The sequence below is a fragment of the Empidonax traillii genome, unplaced genomic scaffold, assembly GCF_003031625.1.
Source record: "Empidonax traillii isolate 1590-97213 ecotype Southwest subspecies unplaced genomic scaffold, ASM303162v1 scaffold418:size511083, whole genome shotgun sequence".
Lineage (NCBI taxonomy): Eukaryota > Metazoa > Chordata > Aves > Passeriformes > Tyrannidae > Empidonax > Empidonax traillii.
In genome coordinates, this window is record NW_020955611.1 from 285,197 (window position 1) to 308,997 (window position 23,801).

At 45.8% G+C, this 23,801-nt stretch overlaps 2 protein-coding genes across 2 annotated transcripts in view; one reads left to right on the forward strand and one right to left on the reverse strand.

The window, feature by feature from the left end:
- Window positions 1-3,173: 3,173 nt before the first annotated feature.
- Window positions 3,174-9,796, forward strand: VTCN1 (V-set domain containing T cell activation inhibitor 1). Its single transcript, XM_027894124.1, has 5 exons — window positions 3,174-3,214; window positions 6,121-6,185; window positions 7,146-7,493; window positions 8,602-8,880; window positions 9,568-9,796. Exons 1-5 carry the CDS (start codon window positions 3,189-3,191, stop codon window positions 9,687-9,689), a joined length of 840 nt encoding a protein of 279 aa, XP_027749925.1. The 5' UTR covers window positions 3,174-3,188; the 3' UTR covers window positions 9,690-9,796.
- A 1,119-nt stretch (window positions 9,797-10,915) lies between these two features.
- Window positions 10,916-23,801, reverse strand: part of CTC1 (CST telomere replication complex component 1) — a 17,157-nt gene continuing 4,271 nt past the window's right edge. The window contains exons 5-24 of the mRNA XM_027894113.1: window positions 22,481-22,625; window positions 21,814-22,116; window positions 21,514-21,642; window positions 20,960-21,186; window positions 19,292-19,463; window positions 19,007-19,207; window positions 18,662-18,788; window positions 18,350-18,464; window positions 17,549-18,008; window positions 17,104-17,193; window positions 16,683-16,826; window positions 16,326-16,396; window positions 15,734-15,843; window positions 15,245-15,410; window positions 14,914-15,000; window positions 14,670-14,829; window positions 14,123-14,187; window positions 13,704-13,866; window positions 13,470-13,596; window positions 10,916-12,537 (exon numbers count right to left, since the gene is read on the reverse strand). Of these exons, the coding sequence (XP_027749914.1) occupies window positions 12,377-12,537; window positions 13,470-13,596; window positions 13,704-13,866; window positions 14,123-14,187; window positions 14,670-14,829; window positions 14,914-15,000; window positions 15,245-15,410; window positions 15,734-15,843; window positions 16,326-16,396; window positions 16,683-16,826; window positions 17,104-17,193; window positions 17,549-18,008; window positions 18,350-18,464; window positions 18,662-18,788; window positions 19,007-19,207; window positions 19,292-19,463; window positions 20,960-21,186; window positions 21,514-21,642; window positions 21,814-22,116; window positions 22,481-22,625 (3,223 nt within the window). The 3' untranslated portion in view covers window positions 10,916-12,376. The remainder of the gene's footprint in view (window positions 12,538-13,469; window positions 13,597-13,703; window positions 13,867-14,122; window positions 14,188-14,669; window positions 14,830-14,913; window positions 15,001-15,244; window positions 15,411-15,733; window positions 15,844-16,325; window positions 16,397-16,682; window positions 16,827-17,103; window positions 17,194-17,548; window positions 18,009-18,349; window positions 18,465-18,661; window positions 18,789-19,006; window positions 19,208-19,291; window positions 19,464-20,959; window positions 21,187-21,513; window positions 21,643-21,813; window positions 22,117-22,480; window positions 22,626-23,801) is intronic.

Consider the following 23,801-nt stretch of genomic DNA (forward strand, 5'->3'; position numbering starts at 1 on the left):
ACATTTAATGACCTTTTAGGGGGTTTAGGTGTGAGTGTCCTCCCATTGTTTGCAATGAGTCTTTCCCCTCAATCTTCATAATTCAGAATACCTTGCAAATGAATATATCCTGCTGATCTGCTGGAGTTTGACACTGGACCCCAACAGCCCAAGATGGGCTTCCAGTGCTCTGTTGGTGAATAGCCTGGGGCAGGCGATAGACTAGGAGATGTAGTCAGTCTGCTGGGCTGTATTATGTTTTTTCTGACCCGCTGGTCCCTGAGATAACGGATATTTTCAAGACAGACATATATGCAGTGCTGACAGAACTGCACTGGTAGATATTGATATTTTTTCCAGGACAAAAGTTCTTGCTGATAAAATTGCCTGTCTCTAAAATTTGGGAAAAAAAAAAGGGATGAACATAAAGAGGGGCTTTGGGAGTCAAGAAAAGGGGGATTTACTCCCTCAATAGGGAAAACAGAGTGTAGCTGGAAATAAAAAGAACAAGAAAAAAGACTGGGGAAAACCTGGAAGGATGTCAGCAGCCTGAAAGACTCCATGTAGGGTGCCTCCACAGTCAAGTATCATGCTGAGGTATCTCTCCCTTCTCAGAGAGGCAAACCATACCGGTGACATGGCCGCACTTGTAGCTCTTTGCCACAATGTGTAGTTTGTCCCAGAAGATCTCAGGAGCAGAGCAGAATCTGGCTCAGACGGGTTTCTTGACGTTCCCATAGCAGGAGGTGATTCATAAGGGTAGACTTACTGTTTGGAGTGCCATGTCAGGACAGATCACAGGCAGTGTAGAGAACTTCATATATTTCCAGACAAGGGTGGCTCAGCACCTCCCTGTTTTGAGAGATGAGAGCTTGCTCTGAGTGCTGCTGCTTCCAGCTTCCCCTCAGGGGTAGGTGAGGCTGAGGACAGGTAGAGCTGATAAAGTAGTGTCAAACTCTCCTCCTTCCAGACCACTAATGTTCCCATTTCTGGTGCTTCTCAATCACTTGACATCATTGTTACAGATGTAGGATCACAAGGCTGGAAACGTGTTCAATTTTTTTGGCAAATCCCAAGAACAGCTTTCATCGTTTCCAGTGCTCTGGCTGCCCTCACCACTCTTGAATGCTCTGTCAAACTTGGCTGCTGGTCAGCTTGCCACAACTCTATCTTCTGTTTTTTCTCCTTCACTGATAGCTCCTGCAGCAACCCAGTGACACTCGAATAAGTTGTGAACTTATTCGGGGGAACCCTTCTGACAGAATTATTATTTGTGAAGAAAGAAGCAAGTTGTATTGTGAGGGACAGAGTGACTGCAGTCTGATCCTTGGGCCCATACCTCCTCCAGACCACTGAACATCTTCTTGGGCCCTGACCCCGGTCCTTCCTGCCCACACTGTTCCCTCATGCTGGCAAGAGACAGGACTGTGCTGTGACCAACTGCAGGCACCCAGCAAAGCTGGTAACTCTTTGTGCCTGCTGTTGCCTTCTCCTCAGTGAAAGTAGCTGATGTGTCTTTTCCTCAAGTGTTTGCCTGTTTTCACAGACCATGTGGGACCAGATCCTTCTGTCACATTTGTTCGGATTTTGCTAATAAATTCAAAAGTGGTAAAAGCTGGGCAGATTGTGTGGTCACAGATCCCTGATTTCTTTGGGAAATATCCTAAACACCTCTTGGATTTTTTTTTTTTTTTGCAGTGTGAACATACCGAGTAGGTCCATCATGAGAGCTGCTGAGAAATTAGTGTGGTGTTGCTCTGGTGAATGGGACTTGCCCTGGTCCTACCAGGGCTGCCTGTGCCAGAGAGCAGTCGTGTGTTTTCCAACATGGAAGTAACTTGATTGTTGACTGTACATGAGGTGTGCTGTGGCTGTGACCTGGGGTTAACTGGTGCTGAAAGGGGACACCTTGTCTGCACTGCACCACAGGCAGCTGTAAATCAGGTGTCACCGAGGGCAACAGGATATTTCTTAATGTGCACTGTGGCCTGGAGCTGTTTTAGCTTCTAGTACTGTTCTGCTAAATTGTGAGAGGTTTAGTAATCAGTAGAACACTGAAAAATAAATGAGGATTTTTTTTTTTTTCTAGATTATCATCGTAGACCAATATTGGTTGATCTTGACTTTAACCTCTGTTGCAAAGAAAGTAGTTTGGTTTTTTTTAGTTGCTGGACTTCTCCCACTTCCTCTGGGCATCCTCAGCTTTGCATGGAAAAGCTGTTCACTCTAACCATCCAAACTTGCTGGAAATAGCTATGGACTGTCAAAAATTCTCCTTTTACCATCCTCCCTGTAATACAGTCCAGACGTAGATGACAGGATAAACAGGTTCCTTTCAGGAAGCTGAACACGGAGTGCAGGCTGCCTTCCCTTTTCTGCTCTTTCTGTCCTTCTCAACCTCTCATGCCCAAGAGCCACTTATCTTGCCCCCAGTCTTGTGTGAGACCAAGCCCAGAGGGAAAGACTTGCAGGGTCTTGCAGGGCCCAGTTTCTTTCCTTTGCATGCTCTGATGTGCACCATAATGGCAGACCTGAGAGCAGCAGGAGATGGCCTTGGGGAGGAGAAGTAGTTTGGCTTGAAGGAGTTCAACGTGGAATTAAACAGCAGTAAGAAAAGGGGTCACTGCCAAACCTGTGTGGCTCTGACAGCACTGCTGAGCCCAGAGGAGCTCCTTGGCACAGCATGGAGAGGCAGGGGAAGATGTGCATTGTGACTGGGGCCAGGAGGGCGACCAGGAAGGCAGGTAGGGACTCTCTGCCCAGTGCCAAGAGCATGATTGGAGATTTTTGTGAGGAGATCTGAGCTAGTCCTGAGTATGACATGACTAGTGATGGGTAAAACTGTGGATCTACTTGAGAGACTTCTGCACTTTGGGCCCAGGATTAGCTGGCTACCAAACCACGAGCTGTGCTATTTTTTGTCATAAATAAGACGTGTTTCTTAAATGCAAGGTGTAGGAGGTCTCCTAGTTGCCCCAGTATCTTACCAGGCCTCCCTGCTTTTGACTGCTCTGCTGGGGCAAGTCAAGATGTTCACTGCTTCCTCATTCCTGAGAGTTCACTGCTTGGGCTCACCACTCCTTATCTGAGTTCAGTTATTTAAGCAGGACAGCTTTGGGGAATATATCATGCAAAGGACAGGGGCTGACTGAACAGCGTGGGACCAGTGGACGCCAGGTGTTTGTCTTCTCTTCGTGAATGCCGTGACCATGGCATCCCAAGGCCTCTTCTGGAGGTATGGTATTATCTGCACCTGCTCTGGGAGAGGGGAGGGAGGGAATTGCATTTTTCAGACTCTTTGGATGTATCACCCTGCTGCCAGGAGCCTTCAAGACCAATTCTTTGTAGTTTGACTATACTGCACTCACTTAAATACCTGTATAGCTTCTTTCATACAATCTGCAAGGCCACGTATCCATCAGACACCCATGTGCAGGTCATCAGCTGTAGCCAGAATGCATGTCCTAGAAACTGTGCATTTGCTAGAATTTGCTACCTCAGGAGTGAATGCTGTGGTATGTTAGGGTATCAGTGGATCAAGAAAGGCTGTGTTCCTGCTGCTGTGGGTTGGGGTTGAAGAAAGCACCCCATTCCTTCTCCTGGTCCTCAGAGAGTTGCTTATGTTGCCATCACATCAGCATGCTGTGGGGAGAAAGAAGCTGTCCTGCACAAATTTCCATGCAGTGTGGGTCAGGAGTAAGAGCTGGGAAGATGTTCAAACTGGTTTGTGCCTCTTGTTTCAGTGAACCCATTTCCTTTGAACTGTTAACCGAGTCCTGATGAACTACAGTCAGAAAAAGATGTATTGTGGTGAAAGTCATAGAAATATCTATCTCATATCCTTATCTCCTGATTAGTTGAAAATAACTCTCACCATATGGGTAAAGTGGCAAACTTGTTTCAGTCTCCAGTGAATGTGGACTGAGTTTGCATCCAAACCTCACCTGTGCTTTAACAGAGGCACCAACAAGCTGCACCTTTTCATCCCAGGGGTGGGTTTTCCAGACTGAATGGAGATGGGGGCTCCAGTGAAGTATGTGAGACAGCCCTGATAGCATTTATTGCGTGAAAAATGTTTCAGCTGTTATGGATATCCATAACACCTGAGCTGAATAGCAGTGGGGAGAAGGACAGTCCGCACATGAACAGAAGAGACCTCTCACGCATGAGCTTTTTCACACAAGGCATCAGGGAAGAATTAAACAGTAATAGTATGTGCACAAAAAAACCTCACCAAAGAAATAAAACTAAAGGGTTGAAAAAAGTTGGGTTCTGCAATCATTAGCTGCATATTGGAATGGAAACCCCACTTCTTTGGGTCATCTGTGCCATGCTCTTTCTTTTCCACGGTAAACTTTGATAAAAGAAGGAAGGCAGGGGACCTTCAACCTTTTATTTTTCCATTTTTTTTTTTTACCATCTAAGCCCATTCCCGAGGGAAAGTTTACTCCCAGCAGAGCTAGAGATCTGGAAGATTAAGACTGCCTGTCACAGCAAGGCTGTGAGCCTCTCCCTGTCCCCAGGCTGTGCTCAGCAGCATTCAAGCAGGGAATGAATGAACTTGATGTCAAATTTGATTCCAATTTGATTCCAGTTTTGGCTGATTGGGAACAGGACATGGAAAAAAGGGCAGGATACACAGAGCAGCATCCCAGAGGCTGCTGAAACAGCACTGGGAACTGAGGGTGGTGTCAGGGCTCCAACTTGTGCAGCCCCAGTCATCTGCATCAGTTTGTTTCCATGCCTTCGAAACACTCTGTGCTCTCTTTCAACCCATATTCCCTTTCTCCCTTCCCTGCTGTTCCCTGCAAGAGAGGTTTGTTCACACGGTGCAGCTCCCTAGAGCTCCATATCAGCCCTATGATCGTAGCACCTGAGGCAAATAAGGCTCGATTGTGCAAGCGACTGATGCAGGCACACAGAAATGGTGGGAGGAGTTTGTGCTTGTATGGACACTGCTGGGCTCTCCGGTGGGAGGCTGCTCCGTGTATTGGGAAAGAGTCTGCTGCAAGCCAGCAAATGCTGCTGAAGCAGAGCAGCTGTTTCTGTGTTGGCAGAAGGACCATGACCTTTCTCAGCCTGGTTCTGTCTGGGGACAAGATAGGAAGCAGCAGCTCAAGAGTTTCTGTGTACAGCGGGGCAAAACAAGCCCTGGGGTGGCAGCCCTGGACAGTAGTGTGGAGTGGCAACTCTTGGTGCCCATGCCTTTCGCACTGTTTCCTCCAGTGCCCTTTCAGACTTGAGAATGGGTAAAGTGTCCTGTGAGGACCTCCTGCAGCTCTCTGGGCTTCTGCTCTGTGAGCAGTCTCTATGAGACTATTGGGAATGAGCATGTGAGCTGCATTTCCCACGATGTACCTGTGGGTTTTGTGGGGAGCTGCTTCAGGGCTTGCTCTTGTGGGGAGCTGAGGTTGCTCCGCTCAGTCCACGTGAAAATGTGCCCATGACCACATGTGAGAGCTCCACTGGCTGCAGTGGGAGCCTGCACCTGGCCAAGCTGATCGGTCTGTCTAAGCAGGGGCTGTGCTGGATGGGTTGCTCTTGGCAAGGCTCAAACTGTGCTGCACCATGACTTGATGCCTTTCATCTCCGGCATGGCTGCTCTTCCTGTGTGGCTTGGCAAGTGGTCCTCTCCTCTTCAGTCTCTCGTTTAACAGCCCATTATCCACGTGCACGTGAAGCATCCCAAATCCGGCCAGTTTAAACAACTGTTCCCATTTCCAGCCCTCTCTGCCCACTCCCTGACTTGTAGCTGGTGTCTCCTGGGGTCAGTGGCCTGTTTGCTCTGTTCACCTCCCTGAGTCACTGTTCCCTTGTAAGTACCAGTGGGGACTGCCTGTCTTACTTACGCACCAGGGGGCTCAGAGTGGAGCATTCTCCATTGGGAGACCACCTGTCTGCTCTAAGGCAAAACCTGGGGCTCTTCCCACCACCTGGTCCCCCTGCTTTGATGCCGAGTGCTCACCTGGATGTTCATCGCTACTGTGGTCCTGTGCTTCCCTGTCCACCTGGCTCTAGGTCTGTGGCTTACCTGCCTCAGCCTCCTTCCTGCCGGCGGCTCTGCAGATGGGCACCTCAGGCACAGGGTGTGGAGGCGATGGGCTGTGCAATAATGCTGTCCTTTCCTTTTTCCCCAAACAGCATGACTGCAGTCATTATCATCCTGGCCGTGGTGATTGCCCTGATCATTGGTTTTGGTGTCTCAGGTATGTGACTGCTCAGATTTCTTGCTGTTACTGGTGGGGTGATGAACTTCTTCCCTGCCTCTGCATCTGTGTGTCCATCCTGTGCATGGGCTGTGGTTGTGTGTGGAAGTACCACCTACGACCTTTTAATGAAGAGTAGATAAGTGTAATGCTGCCTGTGCTGCTGGAGGTGTAGTGGTGCATTAACTAAAATATCTTTGGGCTTGGGGCCCCAAACCAACACACACAGAAAGTCCGGCACGTTTTGTGCTCTTTCTCCCAGGTAGGAGGAGATGACTATTTATTGCAGCATCTGCCAGGATGAGGCACATTCCCCAACTCCCTCAGAGATAACAAAGATGTGTTGTTTCAGTATTGGCCAAAATGCAGCCTCCTTGGAGTGTGCTGAGGGAGGATGAGTAGGGAAGGGATGCATGGGAAAGACCGCCTGGCTCTGTGAAGGAGTTAATTCTCAAGATCGCGGCTTAAGATTTGACTTGAGGGGCATTGCTGACTTTTTCTTAAATGAAAGAAAATTGTTTGGATTCCGCTAGGGGGGAAAGAGCAGCCTGTTATTTCTCTGCCAGCATAATACCTTACAATCACATTTATATTGTATAAAGGGACGTGTTGCCTAAGACAAGATATAAAGATCGTGCTCTTCTGGCAGGGGAAAAGAGAAAAATCCTTGATACATATAAGTAAGCGAGACAATATCATGCAAGTTCTTCTCAAACAAATATGAGAGGCTACTTTTTGAAGCAAGCTCCCTGCTAAAGAAACACTCCTGTGCTTTAACTTGGTATATAAACCACGGGAGTTGACCTCTGCTAGCAGCACTGGTAGCTGCTGCCCGTGTCCTTGCCATGTGTCAGTGCCTGTCCAACCTCAGGATTGGTTCCTGACAGCTGCAGGGCAGCCTGGTGTTTCTTCACACTCCCTGCCTCACCCTTGTCATGCCCACTTGCTTTCTCCTTGCAGGAAAACACTCCATCAGTGTGATGGCACTGACGTCTCCAGGGAACATCGGCCAGAGCAGCATCCTGGACTGCACTTTTGAGCCTGATATCCAAATGCGCAGCATAGTGATCCGCTGGGCCAAGGCAGGAGTAGCTGGGCTGGTTCACGAGTTCAGGGGCGGGAAGGATCACCTGCAAGAGCAAGATCCGTTGTTTCAGGGCCGCACGGCAATGTTTGCGGACCAGGTGATTGGCGGCAACGCTTCCCTGGAGCTGAGGGATGTGCAGCTCTCCGATGCTGGCATCTACCAGTGCTCTGTCACCACAGCCAGAGGGAGCGGGGCAGCAGTGCTGCAGTACAGGACAGGAGGTGAGGGGTGCAAGGAAGAAAATCCTGCTGCAAAATACACGCTGATGTGGCTCAGTTGGACCTACCTGCTGTCGTATGAACAGCACCGCTCCTCCAGCAGCCATCACCAGGCCCTCTCCCCCTGAGTAGGAACAGGGTACTTTTTAAAATTGTTTTATTTTACAGAGCTGTTTACCCACTCTTTTCACATCCTCATTCCAGAAAAGATTATTATTTTAATGCTTTTTTCTCCTATTAATCACATGTAATCTACCAGCTATGTAACTGACTACAAATAACACCCTAAAAATGGCAGTAGCTAATTGATCTCATAAAGATCCAGATTTTATACTTGTTGAACATAACATGGTAGGTTTTCCTCTCTGCAATTAAGATATATCACCAGCCAGGAGAAGTGCTGCATATTAAAAATTGTAGCCTATTTAATGTATTTTTCTTTGTTTTTCTTAAGCGTTCAGGTTTTTCTAAATTACTATCAAAACAACAAACCTCCCATATCATCGTTATCTGAAGTATAATATATTTGGCAGAGTTACTTAATTGTTCACCTTGTTATGAGTCAGCCTCAAAGCTCACACAGACACAGATGAATTTTCACTAATGGGTGCTTAATTCTTCTGAACCCTCTGGGCTTGACCATCATATTCACTGCTGGCACAAAGCAATACACTCCCACCGAACATGTCAGCGTTTCACCTATTTCTGTCATCTCTGGGCCTTCCTGATGAACTTGTGGTGAGTTACACAATGGGGATAATGTGAGCTTGCTCAGGTAGGTGTTCTTAGTGTTTCTCTGACTGGCTGGCACCCCTGAGGGTGAACTTGTAAATCAAGCAGAATGACTTAAAGACATTAAAGCTGTGCCACGCCCTCAGTAGATCCTATCAAACGGGACTGCTGTGTCTTAGGATCCTTTAGCTCCCCCATAGTCACCCTCCTGTAGCCCAATCTGTCTGAGCCCCTGTTTTCAGTTTGGCTACCTGTGGTGATGCAATGCTAAGCAGCAAGTAGCCAGGAATCCCCAGGACTGGCAGACACAGTTGGGTGTCTCATGCCCAGTTCCTACACACTTGCCTTGTAGTGACTCTTCCTGTTTTCCCTCCCAAAGCCTTCAGCATCCCTGAGGTGCACATAGAGAACAGCAGCAGTGGGGACACGCTGCAGTGTGAAGCACCGCGCTGGTTCCCTCGACCTACCGTGCACTGGATGGTCGACAGCAGCGCCGGGGAGCACGTCCCTCACACTGCCAACACCAGCTACGAGCTGAACGCTGAAAACGTCACTCTGAAAGTGGTTTCCTTCCTGCACAATGTTACTGCTAATGCCACCTACACCTGTGTGATTGAAAACAACATTGCCAAGGCTACAGGCAACATCAAAGTGACAGGTAGAGTTTGACACCATCCAGAGACCACAGGTGTGGGGGGAAGAAGAGAGTTTAAACAGTGCCCATGTGAACTGGGGGTTCCTGCAGCACCTGTGTCAGTCAAGGAAGGACTGAAAGCATGGCTAATCCGAGCACCTCTCTTTAGTTCTCTCTCTCTCTGTCCCCTGGGATGAAGCAAAGGGTCTGTGTTTGGTCCTGCTATTTCTTATGTTTTTCCAGGGTAATGACTGCTCCCTTGGCACAGGGACAGAACTGCCAGGGAACCAGAAAAGATAAACTTCAAAAGAACATATTCCTTTGACTGTTAACCAAACCAACCAAAACCCCCAACTTTTGACACTGTCTTCGGCCAGTTCAGCTTAGATCCTGCTTCTGTACCAAACCAGCAGGCCCCTTTAGGTATTATTAATGACAACCTCCCTGATTCCAGCCCCATCCCTTTATTTAAGAGGCCACTTTATTCGCAGAAAATCAAACTTTCCAAAGAGCCTATCTTCTCCTGTTCTACATGAGAAGGGTCATAGCTCTTCTACAGTGAGGGCTTCACTGCAATGAGTCTCCAGTACAAGAGGCGGGGTCTACCTTTATCAATGTTCAGAAAAATAGGAAGGAATAAATATACACACTCATTTTTCCTTTCCTGCTGTGTTCCCATTCTGGTAGCCTCTCACTATTCTTCTGCTACAGATTTCAGCATTACAAGGGGGACTAACTTGCAGCTGGTGAACCTGAATGCAGAGTCAGTGTCATCCTCCTTTTCAGCCTGTCACTGGATGCTTCTGCTTCCCCTGTACCTGCTGTCGATATAACGTCTCTACAAAACAATCAGAAACTCTACTGGGTCTGGAGGTAAGTTTGGAAAGGGAAACTCATAAGTATACACGCTTGACATGCATATAGACCCTCTTGCTGAGTTTGGTTACAGAATAGGAGGACATGTCCTTCCCCTCTCTGGTTCTTGCCTTGCTTGCACCCACTTTACTCAGACACCTCCATTGTAGAGTGCAGTGTCTTCAGCAAATAGCACCTACTACAGATGCCCTGAACAAGGCTAGAAAGCGCTGCCAGCCTTAGCAATCCCACACAGACCTGGAATAAGGAGGGTTGTAGACAGCCAAAGCACAGGAAAACTGCCTTTAGTATTCATCAGCTTTGGCTTTGGGTGGTAGGCTCTAGGGGTGAACTCGTGGACAGCTAAAGAAAACCAGCTAAAAGGAACGTCTCTGTCTTTCCACACTGAGTAGTTATTCCAGCTACACTGACAGCAGGACACACTTCAGACTTTGCTCCCTCTTGGGCTGAGAACTTTATTGGCTTCTCCCAGTTCCAGAGCATGTACTAGCACAAATATAAAATCAGATGGTTTCTCTTGAATTATTATTTCTTACCCACCAACAACAGGATACTTTGTTTGGCTCCAGAAAGAGAGTGAGGAATGCGATAAGGAGAATTGTATGAAGGAAGAGCTCTGATTGCAGGAACAAGGTATGTTCTCTGGTCTGAAGTAACCCAGTGACCAGAACTCTGATCATGAGCAGAAGCTCAGAGACAAACAGGAAAAGGGTTTCCTGTAATACATCTGAGAACTGTTCCTTCTGACTACTAAAAACAAGCAAATCTTAATTGCCCCCAAACAGATCTGATCGGCTTGTGGTTCTCTGACTGTACTAATAAAACTGTAAACAAGAGAGCCAGTTAATCTCCTCAGTCTTCTCGGAATACTATAATCAAACTCCTCTTCCGAAAAAGATGTTGTGAATGGCAAAACAGCGATGGGTTAGAAAACTGTTAACAGGCTTGGAATAACCTGGCAAAGGCAAACCACATCCGAAGTGCTGATGAGGACTGATGATTGTATTTGTAATGCGAAATAAAAGAGGAAGGTGAGTCCTCAGTGTGGCAGCAGACAGCAGACCAGCATACAGAATGAGGAGAAGTAGACTTGTAAGATACTACCAGAAAGTTCAAATTCAGGTGCAAAGTTATTCAACATAGATATAACTAAAAATCCAAAAAAAAGGAAAATTAGGCTCTATAAATAAGCGTTACCTGACACTTCTTATCTATTTCTGTAGAACTGCCTGTTAAACTCTCTGTTAAACATATTATTTTCAGTTGCACTTTTTAATCAGATTTTGATCTCTTCATCTTCCATCACTTACAGTCAGACTTTTCCTCAGGCTGAGATAGTTTATTTTTGTGGGGTTTTTTTTGTTTTGTTTTGTTTCTGGAGGGTGGTAGGTAAGCTTTAGCAAAGTCTTTACTGTTTTGCAGAAAGCACCTACAGAAAATAAGGCTGTCACAGCAAAACTTACATAGACCTCTTTCAGGATGGCGTCTCAGAACTTTATTGCATGGTCAGTGACACAGTCAGGTCTTGTGTCACTCATGCCTTGGTCTCAGAAGTGGACAGCAGGCTTTGAGAGGGAAGATACTTTACACACGCCCAATAAACCCACTGCCTAACATTTAATACGTAGCTCAAACTAAGAGGAAAGAGAGAAAGGCAGATGGGAAACACTGAGTAAACAAAACCCCAGACAGTAGCTGCTCAAACGTGCTGTCAGTACTGCACATTGAGTTAAGGCAGGGAAGTAACGGCACGTGGAATTTACTAGCCTGGAGAACAAGATGAAGGATGTGGGTGCTATTTTGCCAAAAGCGAGTGCAGAACACTCAGTCATCAATGCAAGCGGAAGGGAGAGTAATCTCTTCAGGTGGTGATGTCCTATATGTCGTATTGGCTACTCTGCCATGCCACCATGGATACTGGCACTGCCATGGCAACTCCTTCCTGATTAGGAATAGATGGGCAAGCCTGGGGTATGCTGTGAGCCTGTATCACAGCCCACTGCCTGCCTCTTCTTACCAGCCCCATGTAATGTTCAGGCTGCTGTTTAAGCTGCCACATCCAAATAATCTTGTGATTTAGTACCATGATTTGGTCTCCATACAGTAACTGATTCACTTCCCTTCTCTTCTTGAAGGAAATACTTCAGAAGTGTAATTTTAATAATTTCAATTAGGTTAAGAAGACCATAACTTGTGGCAGCTGTATAGTTTTGCTATCTACAAAATGCCTGTCTCTGGCTCATAAATCAAGGATCGATGTTCTGGCTCATTCCCCATCCAGCAAGTAAACCTTAATACTAAAATAGACACAGTGTTTTTGAAATAGTATTTTAATAGCTTTATTTAGTAGATACTACCATATAAAATACACACATTGTGTGCCCAAGGCCCAAGGCAACGGCGATCACCTAGGAAGCATTGAACATCTCTCTTCCAAAACGTAGCCCAGTAGCAGTGGTGGACAACGGTCCAGAAGGACCATTCAGGAATTCTGCAAGTCACAGCACTTTCCTGATTGCGCCCCTCACCCTGTGCTTACAGGCCTGTGCTCCCACTGGAAAGGAGATAAGAAAAGCTTCCAATCCCAGCACGTATTTCCATAATTCTTCTCCCAGTGGGAGAGACGTTAAACAGTGTCTCTCACTCAGCAGTAACTTGATGTCCTCCTAATCCTCTCACTGTTCAGATAGCTTAAGGCATCTTGTTCCACTTCTTCCACATTCAGGCAAAGCAGGCTCAGACGAGGTCCCACTTGTGACACGAACTCCACTTCACCACACCGAAAATTTCTCAGCTGCGGTGGAGCTGAAGGGGAAAGGTACAACCAGTAACAACTCAGTACAGGGCTGTGGCTCTGTTCTAACACGTGGCTGTAGAAGTTGCTGGGGAAGGTAAGGCCTTGCAGCAGCTGCTTGGCATTTCCTAAATCTCAAAGGACAGCACAGTTAATGAATCCGGGATGCAGGCAGATTAATGCTTTTGGCCAGGATCCCTCCAACTTGGAGGAAACAGACATTGTACAGCATGAAATGCTGTGAACTATGAGCTGCTCACAGAGCTGATGCTATGAGCTTTGTATCTCCTATCAGTGTCAGCAACCTGGCCTGATAGGGTACACAAAAGCCAAAAATAATGTCTCCACAGCAGGGCATCCTCTGATGAGCTTAGCAAATAAACCCCTGCAGTACCTGGAATCATTTCAAGCACTAGTATTGGTGCAAACAACTACAAAGAATGTCCCCTTAACACAGAACAGCACATTTGTGACAGCATGAGCTCAGATCTCAGTGCCCATGAATTTAAAACACTTCAGTGCTTTAAATACTGTGCCCATGGTGAGGATTTCCAGGCCTACTCTTGACTCTACATGCTGTCCTGTCTAAAGTCTAACACTTGATTTGAGAGGTCTGCACAGTAACTCTGGCAACCAGATTCCTGATCCATCCAAGAACTGTGAACCTTGTTCTAAAACAGCTCTATGTTTCTGTGTAAAGTAGAAAAATTCATATATATTGTTTTAGATGGTGATTTTTGTAATATTATTTCTGTATATTTATAAGCCTGGATCTGCTAAGACACATCTTAGCTCTGCACTACAGAATTCACAATTCCATGGAAATCCTTCAGAGACCTTGCCTTGTGCGCAGTGAAGGTACCTCTCCTTTCCCAGCCTGGTGAGATGTCTCCACCCTTCCTTTCCACACTAAATATTAGAAAAGCCAGCAGTTCTTGCTTACCAGGCTGCAGGATCTTGGAGGGCTTCCTGTCTAGGCTGAAATCCAGCAGGATAGGGCGACAGATGAGAGGACTTCTGCACAGACTCCTTAGGTAGCAAGCAACAAGATCCTCAGGTTCCTCTAGACACTAAGGAAGGAAAGGGTGTGTTGCCAGAGAGTGTTCAGGGTGAGGCAGGGAGCCTCTGGAACATGCATAAGCAAAGGGTGCAGTCGCTACTGGAATAACTCACTCACCCCCGTGCCAGTAGCCTCCCCATGCTGAATGGACACGCTGCCCCTGCTCCGCACACAGTTCTGCAGAGCTTCCCACTCGGGAAGGCTCAGGCCCAGCATTGCTGCCACGTGTTCGTTCCTGCACAGCACCACAGCTTCACCCGTTCCATCCTCCACCAGCACCCTGTGGAGAGAGCAGGCACGGTGAGATGCAGAGGAAGGTCAGGACAATGTCGGGCTCCCTCACAAGGGTTATGCCCCAGACAACAGACCTCAGTAAAGAGAGAGGCAGGTTTGTTCACACCTCAGAAGACGTGACACCTCTATCTTTGCTATTCTATCTACATTCCATCCTTGGTCTGATTTTCCTCCTTCCTTTTGTGGTGCAATTTGCTCCCTCCTTCCCACCTCTTCCCAGGCCCAATCTCTACAGTGCTTACCGTGCACTGGCTTGTCTCACTCCTGTGTGTGATGGACATGGTGGATTGTGTCGGGTGCACCTCCCCTGAAGGAAGAATAAAGCTACAGCTACGTACGGGTGGGTATAAGAGAGAAGGGGAAGGGACACTGCTTTTTTAAAAACCCTTTCCTAATTAAGTATGCAAAGAATTAAAGAATTGTACCGCATTTCCAATGAGTGTCTTGGGAAAAGTTTATATGGGGAGAAAAATCACCTGCTATGAGGTGCTGAAGCCCAACAGCAGTGAATATGGGAAGAGCAGGGCATTAACAGAGTAGGATTCTCCTCTTCCATGTGCTCAATTCACCCTCAGTTCTACCTGCCAGCCTGCTTGGCATTAGATATGTACTTCTAATCCATTATCACTTTGGTCCCCTTCTAATATGCAAGTCCTTCTTAGGCACTGGGAAAAGAGGGGTTGGAATGGGGATAGGAACTCTTATTTCTTCAACACGGTAGCAAAGGATGTGTCAGAGTAGAAAATCTGCAAGACCTCTCACAAATTATCTCTGTGGAAGCTTGAATACCTCCTTGAAAATGCTGCTGCAAAGTGAGCAAACCCACTGCAGGTACACAGCCAGTACACAGGACAAGTGGCATAAAATCCGTGCCCGGGGTTGGTTTTGCAGGTGAGGTCGTAAGTTGGACAGGAACACTAGTGAGGGGCATGAGGCTTCTCCGGCAGGACTAGAAGAAATAGGAATTTGAGAAGCTTAGAACATAGAAACTTTTCTTAGGACACTGTAAAGTGAGAATAGACCCTGAAGTTACCTGGAAGAAAACAGTAGGTGAGAAGCTGGCAGAGATATGATGCTCACACAGCTGCAGGCAATGTATGTGCAATAAACATTATGAAATCTGCAATATGAAAGAGTAGATGTCAAAAAGAGTTTATAGAAACTAAATGTTCAGTTTTCTCGGGATAAGTAGGCTGATCTTCATTTGTAACATGGTAGGAAAACAATTTGTAGTAAGGGACTGGGAGACATGAAGGTATGGACAAGGGATGAGGAAAGTCCACAGGAGAGGAGAGCTTAAGAGATGGTTTAAAAGACAATAAGAGAGCTCAGAGCCTAGATCAGGGCTCTAAAGACAGGGATACCTTGAGATTTTGCGTTCCAAGTTCTGGAAGAGGATCTTGGCTCCAGGTAGCAAACCCCAGAGATGCTGCAGATAGGTGGCAGTAATGTAAACGTCCATCACAACAGGGGAGCCTGAAGCAACTGCGACGCTGAGCTTCACACTGTGATCACTGGTTAGCAGGTTCCCTGGGGAGGCACAGAACCACACACCCCGTGACCTCACTCACACACAGGCAGCACACGCTGTCACTGAGCTGGACCTGCTAGAAATGTTTTTCCTCCTATCACAGTGTTGCACCTCACAGGTTTTCCAGGTACAGCATTCCCATCCCCATACATGCAATTTGTGTGTGTTTCCTAGCCCTCTGATATGCAATAGGATGCAACATCCTGGCATACTTCCACTATTCTCAGATACAGCAGTACAGTTAGCCAAGTGCACCACCCCTCTGAAACAAAAAAAAACAAAAATCAATCTGTTGCAACTGGACAAGCTGTCACAACCTTACCTTTTTGCCTTGGAAGGCGAACAGTCACAGATGGCTTTTCATTCTTGGGAGAGGCACACAAGGTCCTCTCCACTATCTCACCAGAGAAAGAAACAAGGGAACCTGTAAAACTGAGAAGAGACCAGGATTTTTGCCCTGCCTGAAGACAGAAGTAGTGGAGGATGGCCTGACTTGAAGATTGCCAAAAAGGACTGGGTGAAGTGCTGTTGCTTGAGCCCAGTTTCAGAGGAACCTGTTCTTGAACCTGTTCTTGAGCACCTGAGCTAGTGGATGAGGGCAGCTTGCTACAGTCTATCCCACCCAGGGACAAGAGGCCTCTTTAACTTGCTTTCTGCCTCTTCAGGCTCAGCAGTGAAGAAGAGCAAGGCATTACAGCCTTTCTATCTGCTTAACTCCTAATTGTTTTTCTTTATTAGAGGAAGAAGCCAAGGAAAGAAAAACAGTTTACTGTAAGGCACTGGTGGAAATTCCAGTGTGCATGTATATCACCCCAGATTAAACATACTTTGAACAGAAAAGCTGTTTGCAATAAAAATGAATACAGACCCATTCCCTAAGACAGTCACTTGTAATTTGGGGCAGATCAACATACCTATTGCTAAGCACTTCTGGAATGGAGAAAATTCTCTGGTCCATGCCTGTCAGCGCCATCCTGGCTGCCAGCTAGAAGTGAGGGAGACACAGCCTTAGATAGATTGCAGTTTACAGGTATTCCCAGCCAGAGCAGTGTAGACAAGCCCTGCACGCTTAGAGGTCGGTCAAGCAACTCATGCTTCCTCTCCAGATTAATTCTGAGGCAGAAAAATGTGAAGCCCAGCAGCAGCCTCTGATGGAGCTTAGAACAGAATGGGATCAGCAACAAGATACTCTGTACTGATAATTTTCTAGCTAGGTTTGGAGAGATCTACAAGCCATCCGTGAAATTCCAGAGCAACAAGGCACTGCATACCTGGCGTTCAGGCAAACAGGAGAGCCAGGTCTCATGCTGTAAGTGCCAGGTATCTTGGACAGGTAGGCACAGGGGGCAGGATGGCCTGGTCAGGAACGTTGGTGGTACAGGTGGAAAACAGAGCTTGTCAAACACTTCCAAGTCCTGAGGTAAGAGTGATAAGGCAAGATGACTATTAAAGGAAGGAGGTTAAAGTTTTTTAGGGAAAAAGTGGAAGAATAATGGTTTAAAGAACAACAAAAAAAAATCCACAGTACTCAGAGCTCTGAGAATTTTAATCAAACACAGAACTGAAGCAGTTTCTTGGCAAACAAATGGAAATTCCAAGCCTCAAAAACAGCTTAGTCACCCTCTAATTCCTCGACTCCCACAATGCAGTTCAGCAAGTCTCCAAGAGGAAACAGTAAGACGTCTCTCTTACCGAGCAGCAGGGCACAATGAAGCGATACAGTCCATCCTGGTGCAGAAATGGAAACCATCGTAGAGACTTTCCCATGAAGAGGAGCAGTGCCTGGTGAGGGAGGGGAGGAGAGACAGAAGGTGATGAGAAGTGTTAGGAAAAAGGCACAAAATGAAAAATACAGTAAGAAGAGAGCAAGCCCAGCCCAGGTAATGTCTTGATAGAGAAGTAAGTTTAGCACAACTGAGGGTACGAGAAAGTAGATGCATTTACAGGAAGGTGACAAAGAGGAGATGGAACTTCCTTGGGGTGGCACAAGGAAGTTGCCTGCATAAACTCAGATCTCTACCCAACACAAAACCCACTTTCCCATTGATCAGTAATCTTGACACCCAATTATCACACAGGCTCCCTGAGGAGCCACCCCCTCCCCGACCTATGAAACCACACCCCAAAGCTGCCTCACTTCTTGCTGTGTCATGCCCTCTTCTCCATCACAACTGATGTCCTCCAGCTCCAGTAGGTTCCCAATTTCTCTGGGGTGGCTCCACAGCCGAGGTCTGCCCAGCCACAGCACTGTGGCTTGGAAACTGCGCTGCAGCTCCTGTCCTTCTCCATCTTCTCTGGGTGGTTGGTAATTGCGTAACATAAGCCCCTCTTTCTGGGTAACCAAGAACAGGTGAGATACACAGCTGGTTGTTCCAGTGCTGCTCTGCCCCTCCTGACAGTTCTCATCTCTGTGAGTATCTGCCTTGGGATCCTCCAATTTCAGCACTTTTGCCTCAGGAGCTTCCAGCTCAGGTGTTACACTGCTGTCTTTCTTCTTCCTCAAAGAGGAGCGGTTTTCACTCCTAAGGCCTTTCTGGAGTCGTCCTCCAGCAGCATGGAGAACCTGAACGTCCTCAAAGTAGAACTGCACATAGACACTGAAACAACAAATGGTAGCAGTGAAACTCCCTGCCCTGGAGAGGTGGCTGTCCAAAACAAATGGTTATCTGGGAAAAGCACGGCTGGGGAGTGCCCCACAGCACCCAGCAGGAGCTGTGGGAAAGAGGGAAGTGGAGGCCAGCTACTAGGCTGTGCGTATTCTGAACAAAATATAGATGGTGGCTCTGTTGCTGATAAAGAGCTCATTTTCTTCAAATAGGAAAGGACAGTTGTTTTGGCACTGAAATGCTATGTTGATAAGAAGCTTTACCACAGAGCCAAAACAGTTGTGGAACTGGAGAGTGATGATTTTACTTGCATACTGAATAAAGGGACTCACCTGTTTTTTTTCTCCCTCACATGCTCCAGATTTTCCAGGTGCTCCCAGGAGGGAAAATCAGCCTGAAGGAATCTCTCCACTACAAGTTGGTAGTTCTCCACCTGCAAGAGTGACCCTGCAAACACATCAGAGAAAGGAGCTGAGCTAAATAAAAAGAGAACATAAACCCAGTAAACTCAATATCCTCATTTTAAAGTCACGAGGTCAGGCAGTGACAGTTCAGCATCTCCATATCAAGTCTCTTCCTTGTTTTGGAGCTGGGTGGCAGAAGAGCAAAAGCTCAGCACTCAAATATAGTTTAGTGGGACATACCTATGAGAGCTGTATTGGCAAAGGGACTACCATCCTTCTGGGATATCACACAGGGAAGTGTGCTGCTCTTGTCCTGCAGCTGGAGGGAACTGCTCCTGGAGGAGACCCTCAGCACACCCAGTAGTATCTACAGCAGAAAGGAAGCCGCAATCACCATCAAAAAATTCCCATCTTTGAAAGCCATAAATACAAAGTGTGTGGAGTGGTAGCTGAAATTCAGCCTGCTTTCAACACATCTCAGTGAGAAAAGCGGTGTCATTTCTGAATAGGAAGGACAGGCATGCACTAGACAGGGTGCTGGAAGGCAGGGGGAGATTTGGTAACTCTCAAGGCACAGGCACTTACCAGTCTGGGCTGGAAACTTCCTGCTGAGAGTGTGCAGTAGGACCAGGCCAGTCTGCGATTCAGCTCCTGGGTGCCCAAATGCTGTGCCTCCAAGGGAGAGAGCAACTGTGATGGACTGAAGCCTTCCCAGCTCTTCTGTTCTGCCACACGGCAAACTGCAGACAGAGATGGGGCCTGGCATGGGGGGTCCAGAGTAAAATACTATGAAAAAAGAGAGAAAGAATGAATCAGCTGATTTTCTTCCCATCAGACAAAGAGCAAACAGCTCACAAAGCATTTACTCACTTTCTGCAGGGGACAATGGTGTACTTTTGCTAGAATTTCATTATAAATATCTCTTGTTTCCTCTCTGTCTGGCATCATAGCTTGCAGAAGGGGGACAAGGAACTTTTCAGCAGCTCCTGGGTTTTGGTGAGTACAGCTAAGCAGACGATGGTGCCCGAAAAAACAAGAAAACCTGAAAAGAAATTATGAGTGTTAAAAGCATTAGCAGTCCTCACATTTTAGTGAGTCTTGTATGTAAGTCAGGGATTCTTTCTGCTTGTTATGAGTGAATACCGTGTAGGACAGGAACTAAGGAGAGCAAAAAAAGAACATCAAGTAATTAAAAAAGAACATTTAAGGCCAATGCAAATTCCTTTTGGACAAGCAGACATAGATTAGGAAAATATAGAATATAGAAAAGGATAGAGTAACAAAATCTCAAAACTAAAGTAGCCAAAAAACTAAACCACGTGAAAATAATCTCCCTCTAAGTCATGAAAATGGATCTCCATGCATTTTGGCTACGCTTGATATCATTATTCAAGTACCCTTGGCTTTCTTTTACAGGATGCAAAAAATCACAAGTCAGAAACAACCACGGACTAGTCTTGTTCCAATATTTTCCTCACATAGTGTTCCTTTCAGAAGTTTAGCTTACTGCTTTTGAAGGCCTGGAAGTGATCACACTGCCAGTCAAAATATGACTTGACAACAGAAAGCGAACTCAAATGAAAAGAGATAGCAATTAACTCACTGGAACAAATTTCAAGCAGTAGCAGGACTTAGCAATCACATTTAAAGTGAAAAGGATAATAAAAACTGATACTTGTAGCTAGCACAATTCCAAGGGCAAAACTGAAGCTGCTTTATTGGAAAGCATAGTAAAAATTCCACAGTGACAGTAAAGGACAGGAAGACTGAACATTCTATAAACTGCTACTTGACTGAGATTAAATATATACATTTTAAAGTCCAAGACAGCAGTTACAGTGATCAACCATAACTGTTCCAGAAAAAAACACCAATATTTTCACTAACAGAACCCAGAAGTAAACCCACAAACCGGCCCACAGCTGTCCTGCAAACAGAGTGAAGCCATCAGGGAGAGCAGGAAGCCATCTGGAAGACCCAGAGATAAGCATGGGTGGGAAAATCTGCTAAGACACAGGCTCTCAAATAAATGATCACACTACCAGCAATACTCAGAATACCTCAAAGGGATATGCTGAGCAGCTGCTGCCCCTTCTGTGAGCAGCCAGGACACAAGAGCCTTTGTATCGGTTGTGATGTAGTTGTAGCAGCATTTTCCAGCTGCAGCCTGAGTGCCCATCTTGATTTGCCAAGCAAACCACACTGGCAGGCAGACATCCCTGCAGTGCTTCTGTACTTCAGGACTACTTCCCAGGCAGGACTATGTGGGCACAATGTCCTGGAGTGCTACAGCTTCCCGAGAGTAGTGGGTTTATTGCACATGCACTTGAAAACTGCACAGGATTTTCTCACAAGTGCAAAGTACAAGCAACTGGACATCGTATGAAATCTAGATGAACAGCTTACTCAGGCTGATAAATCAGAACCAGCTGCTAATGGTATCCAAGCATAAAAATTTTGTGAACGCTTGGTCTAGAAGACACCCAGGTAGTCTACAAAGCACATTTACACATGTCCTGACTTCAGAACTGTCCTCACCTCTCCTCAAAGGCCTCCAGGAGGTTCACCAGCCAGAGGTAGAGCGGTATACCAAGATTGTAGCGGAAGAGGAGCTGTAAGCACAGATTTCCTGAAGAGGCTGGTGGCTGGTAGGGAGTGCTGAGCCTTGAGAAACTCTTCAGCACAACAGTGCTGCTCAGGCAAGCACCAAGTACAATGAAAGGGAAGGATACCAGAGGCTTCTGCAGAAGGTGGACATCGATGAGCTGAGATACACAGACATAAACATAAGAGATAGCTAGTCTGCCACCGCTCCCCAAAACCATCACCCCACCCTAAACCCTTGGTCACTCTAATGGATTGTCTATAATCCAGGTCTGAGGCACCTGGCACAGCTTAGGAAGGAATCAGATAATAGTAATTTCAACTCTAACGACTAAGCCTAGACAGTAAGATCCCCAATTCTATTCCAGATACTTGCTGACATAGTTCCAGTGTTGCTGTAGCCTTCTGTTGACCCACACACTCACAAGCCATCCCTAGGGTTTGAGTCTTTTCCACAAATGCTTTATGATTCACAAGTCTCAACTTACTTCCACACATGCTCCCGGCCGGAGTCCACGTGCAGATTTCAACACTGGCAGGTAAGCAAGGCACAAGCAGACTTGGTTATCCAGTAAAAACAGACCCGCTTGGACATTGAGTATTTTGGTGACAACTCCCTAAATAGCAAGCAAACAGAAAGTTACAGGAGCACAGAGAGTTCCAAAACCTAAGAGACTCATAAGCCTGAGCACTAAGGAAATAAACTCTTGATGAAAATAAGTCCTTACAGGCCACGAGCTGAAACCCTATAGGATGAGCAGGTGAAGGCTAACCCTACAAATCCTTACCACATAGGAGATGATCTTGGACTCTTTGGTTGATCTTGGCCTCTCCTCTTCAACTCCCAGTGCCAAGGAGCCACTGAGCTGCTCAGCAGTCTCAAGGGAAGAAGACTGAGTGGATTCTTCTTGCCAAGTACTGTTCAGTGGCTGCTCCCTCATATGCTCTGCACAGTAGGGTAAAAGGCAGGAAGGAACACTAGTGACAAACGTCTTTTGTCCAGATTTCTTCAGTCTGGACATACTCAGGCCTGTTATTGTGTACCTGTGACCCAACTGAAGGATATGATGCCATGCCAGCTGGCTGGGTTCCTGCAGCAGAAAAAAACAAAAGCAACATCAGCATCAACCACACTGGAAAAAATTCTTCCTGACCCCAAAAACCCCACCCAAAACCCCCTTTTCCCTCCAGAGGATTGCCTCACACTGTTAGCAAAAGGGTGGTATTTGCAAGACATTTAGAGAAAATGCAACTGCATGACATAGGAAGACACAGAACTAGACTTCTTACATACAGAGACTATTTATAGCTGCATGGAATATTAAAAAAAAGAAAAAAAAATCACTAGAAAAGGAAGAATAAATCAAACTGGGAAATCAAGGGCAAACTTCAAAGAATTAATCAACTAACACATACACAGAACATGAATTTGTGAGCAAAATTCCAAGGACTTACCTGCACCAGCACAGGGACATGAATACCTGAGGCGAAGCACTTTAGAAACAGAAAGAAGAAAGTCTTGTTGCGAACACAAAGGAGAGGCCCCAGTCTGATCAATTCACCTGCTACAGTAAGCTTTGATCTTTTCCTACATGGAATCCTAGTGGGCAATTGAAGAAGCAGATGAAATCAGAGATGAAATAACAAATCAGAAGTATTTCAAAAGCAAAATCAACACATATGCAGCATGCACTTTTTAGAAATAAAGGATCCAATAAGGTTATATGAACAATCTCTCAGAAAGGTTTTCAAAACAATATTTGGCTACAAAATTTGTACTTTAACTTGTATATACTAAATATCTTTGGTGTTTTAAAAAAACCTTAATATTTGAAGACAGAAGGGTTACGTTGAACAAATTCACGTATTCCATGACAACAGTCAGATTATAAAAAGCTTTATCACAAACAAGAAGCTAATTATAGGTCTAAAGGAGAAGGAAAAAAGAAGTCACAAGCAATTCTTCAGCAGAAAAGGGAACTTGGATTTGTAGATCCACGGAACGTGACACTGTGGAAGCTCCAAGCCTGTAAACAAAAGAGGCCTGAAAGCAATAACGGAGTCTTGCTAACAAACTTGGCGTAGAGTGAAGAGCAGCAAAACTGAAAGCAGATGAGAGGAGAGAGAGGTGATATTTCTTTAATCGTTTCTGTTTGTCATTTCAAACTTCCATTTCAAAAAATGAAAAAAAAAAAAAAAATTCAAACGAATTGTTTGTAATTTTCATTTCAGCTCCTACTGGACTTGAGGATAACCATCCTGCTTACTCTAAACAAACATATTCTTGATTCTAAAACATATAAACAATTATCTAACTTTATGACTTGAAAAAAACCAAATCATATGTCCATACACAATAATACCAGCAATTCACTGTTACTTTTTTAAAAAAGGAACATGGAAAATTGGTCAGATATCAGTCAATAGCAGAGGAGCTTTATGTTAAAAGCCTGAGAACATATACTGAAATATGGAAATAGTTTTCTTGTTTAGAAAGGTCCCTTGAGCTAAACCAAACACTTGGCTTAAAATACATTTCTCACAAGCAGATAACACAATTAAAACAAAAGAAAACTAGAAAGAAACTACAGCAGCATGACTAGGGGCATTTTATTGTATACTGTAACTATATTACACCAAGAACTCTCAGTTCATGAAGATAAAACATGATCTAGCACAACCTAGAATTATCAACTTCAGTAAGATTTGCAATTCCATTGGCTACATTTTCACACACTGTAAACCATAAAACAATTACCCTTATCAGTTGACATTT

Coding starts and splice junctions, on each gene's coding strand:
- VTCN1 (XM_027894124.1), top strand. CDS start 3,189: ATGGCATCCCAAGGCCTCTTCTGGAG. Junction 7,494..8,601: donor GCTGCAGTACAGGACAGGAG/GTGAGGGGTGCA, acceptor TCCCTCCCAAAG/CCTTCAGCATCCCTGAGGTG. Junction 8,881..9,567: donor AGGCAACATCAAAGTGACAG/GTAGAGTTTGAC, acceptor CTTCTGCTACAG/ATTTCAGCATTACAAGGGGG.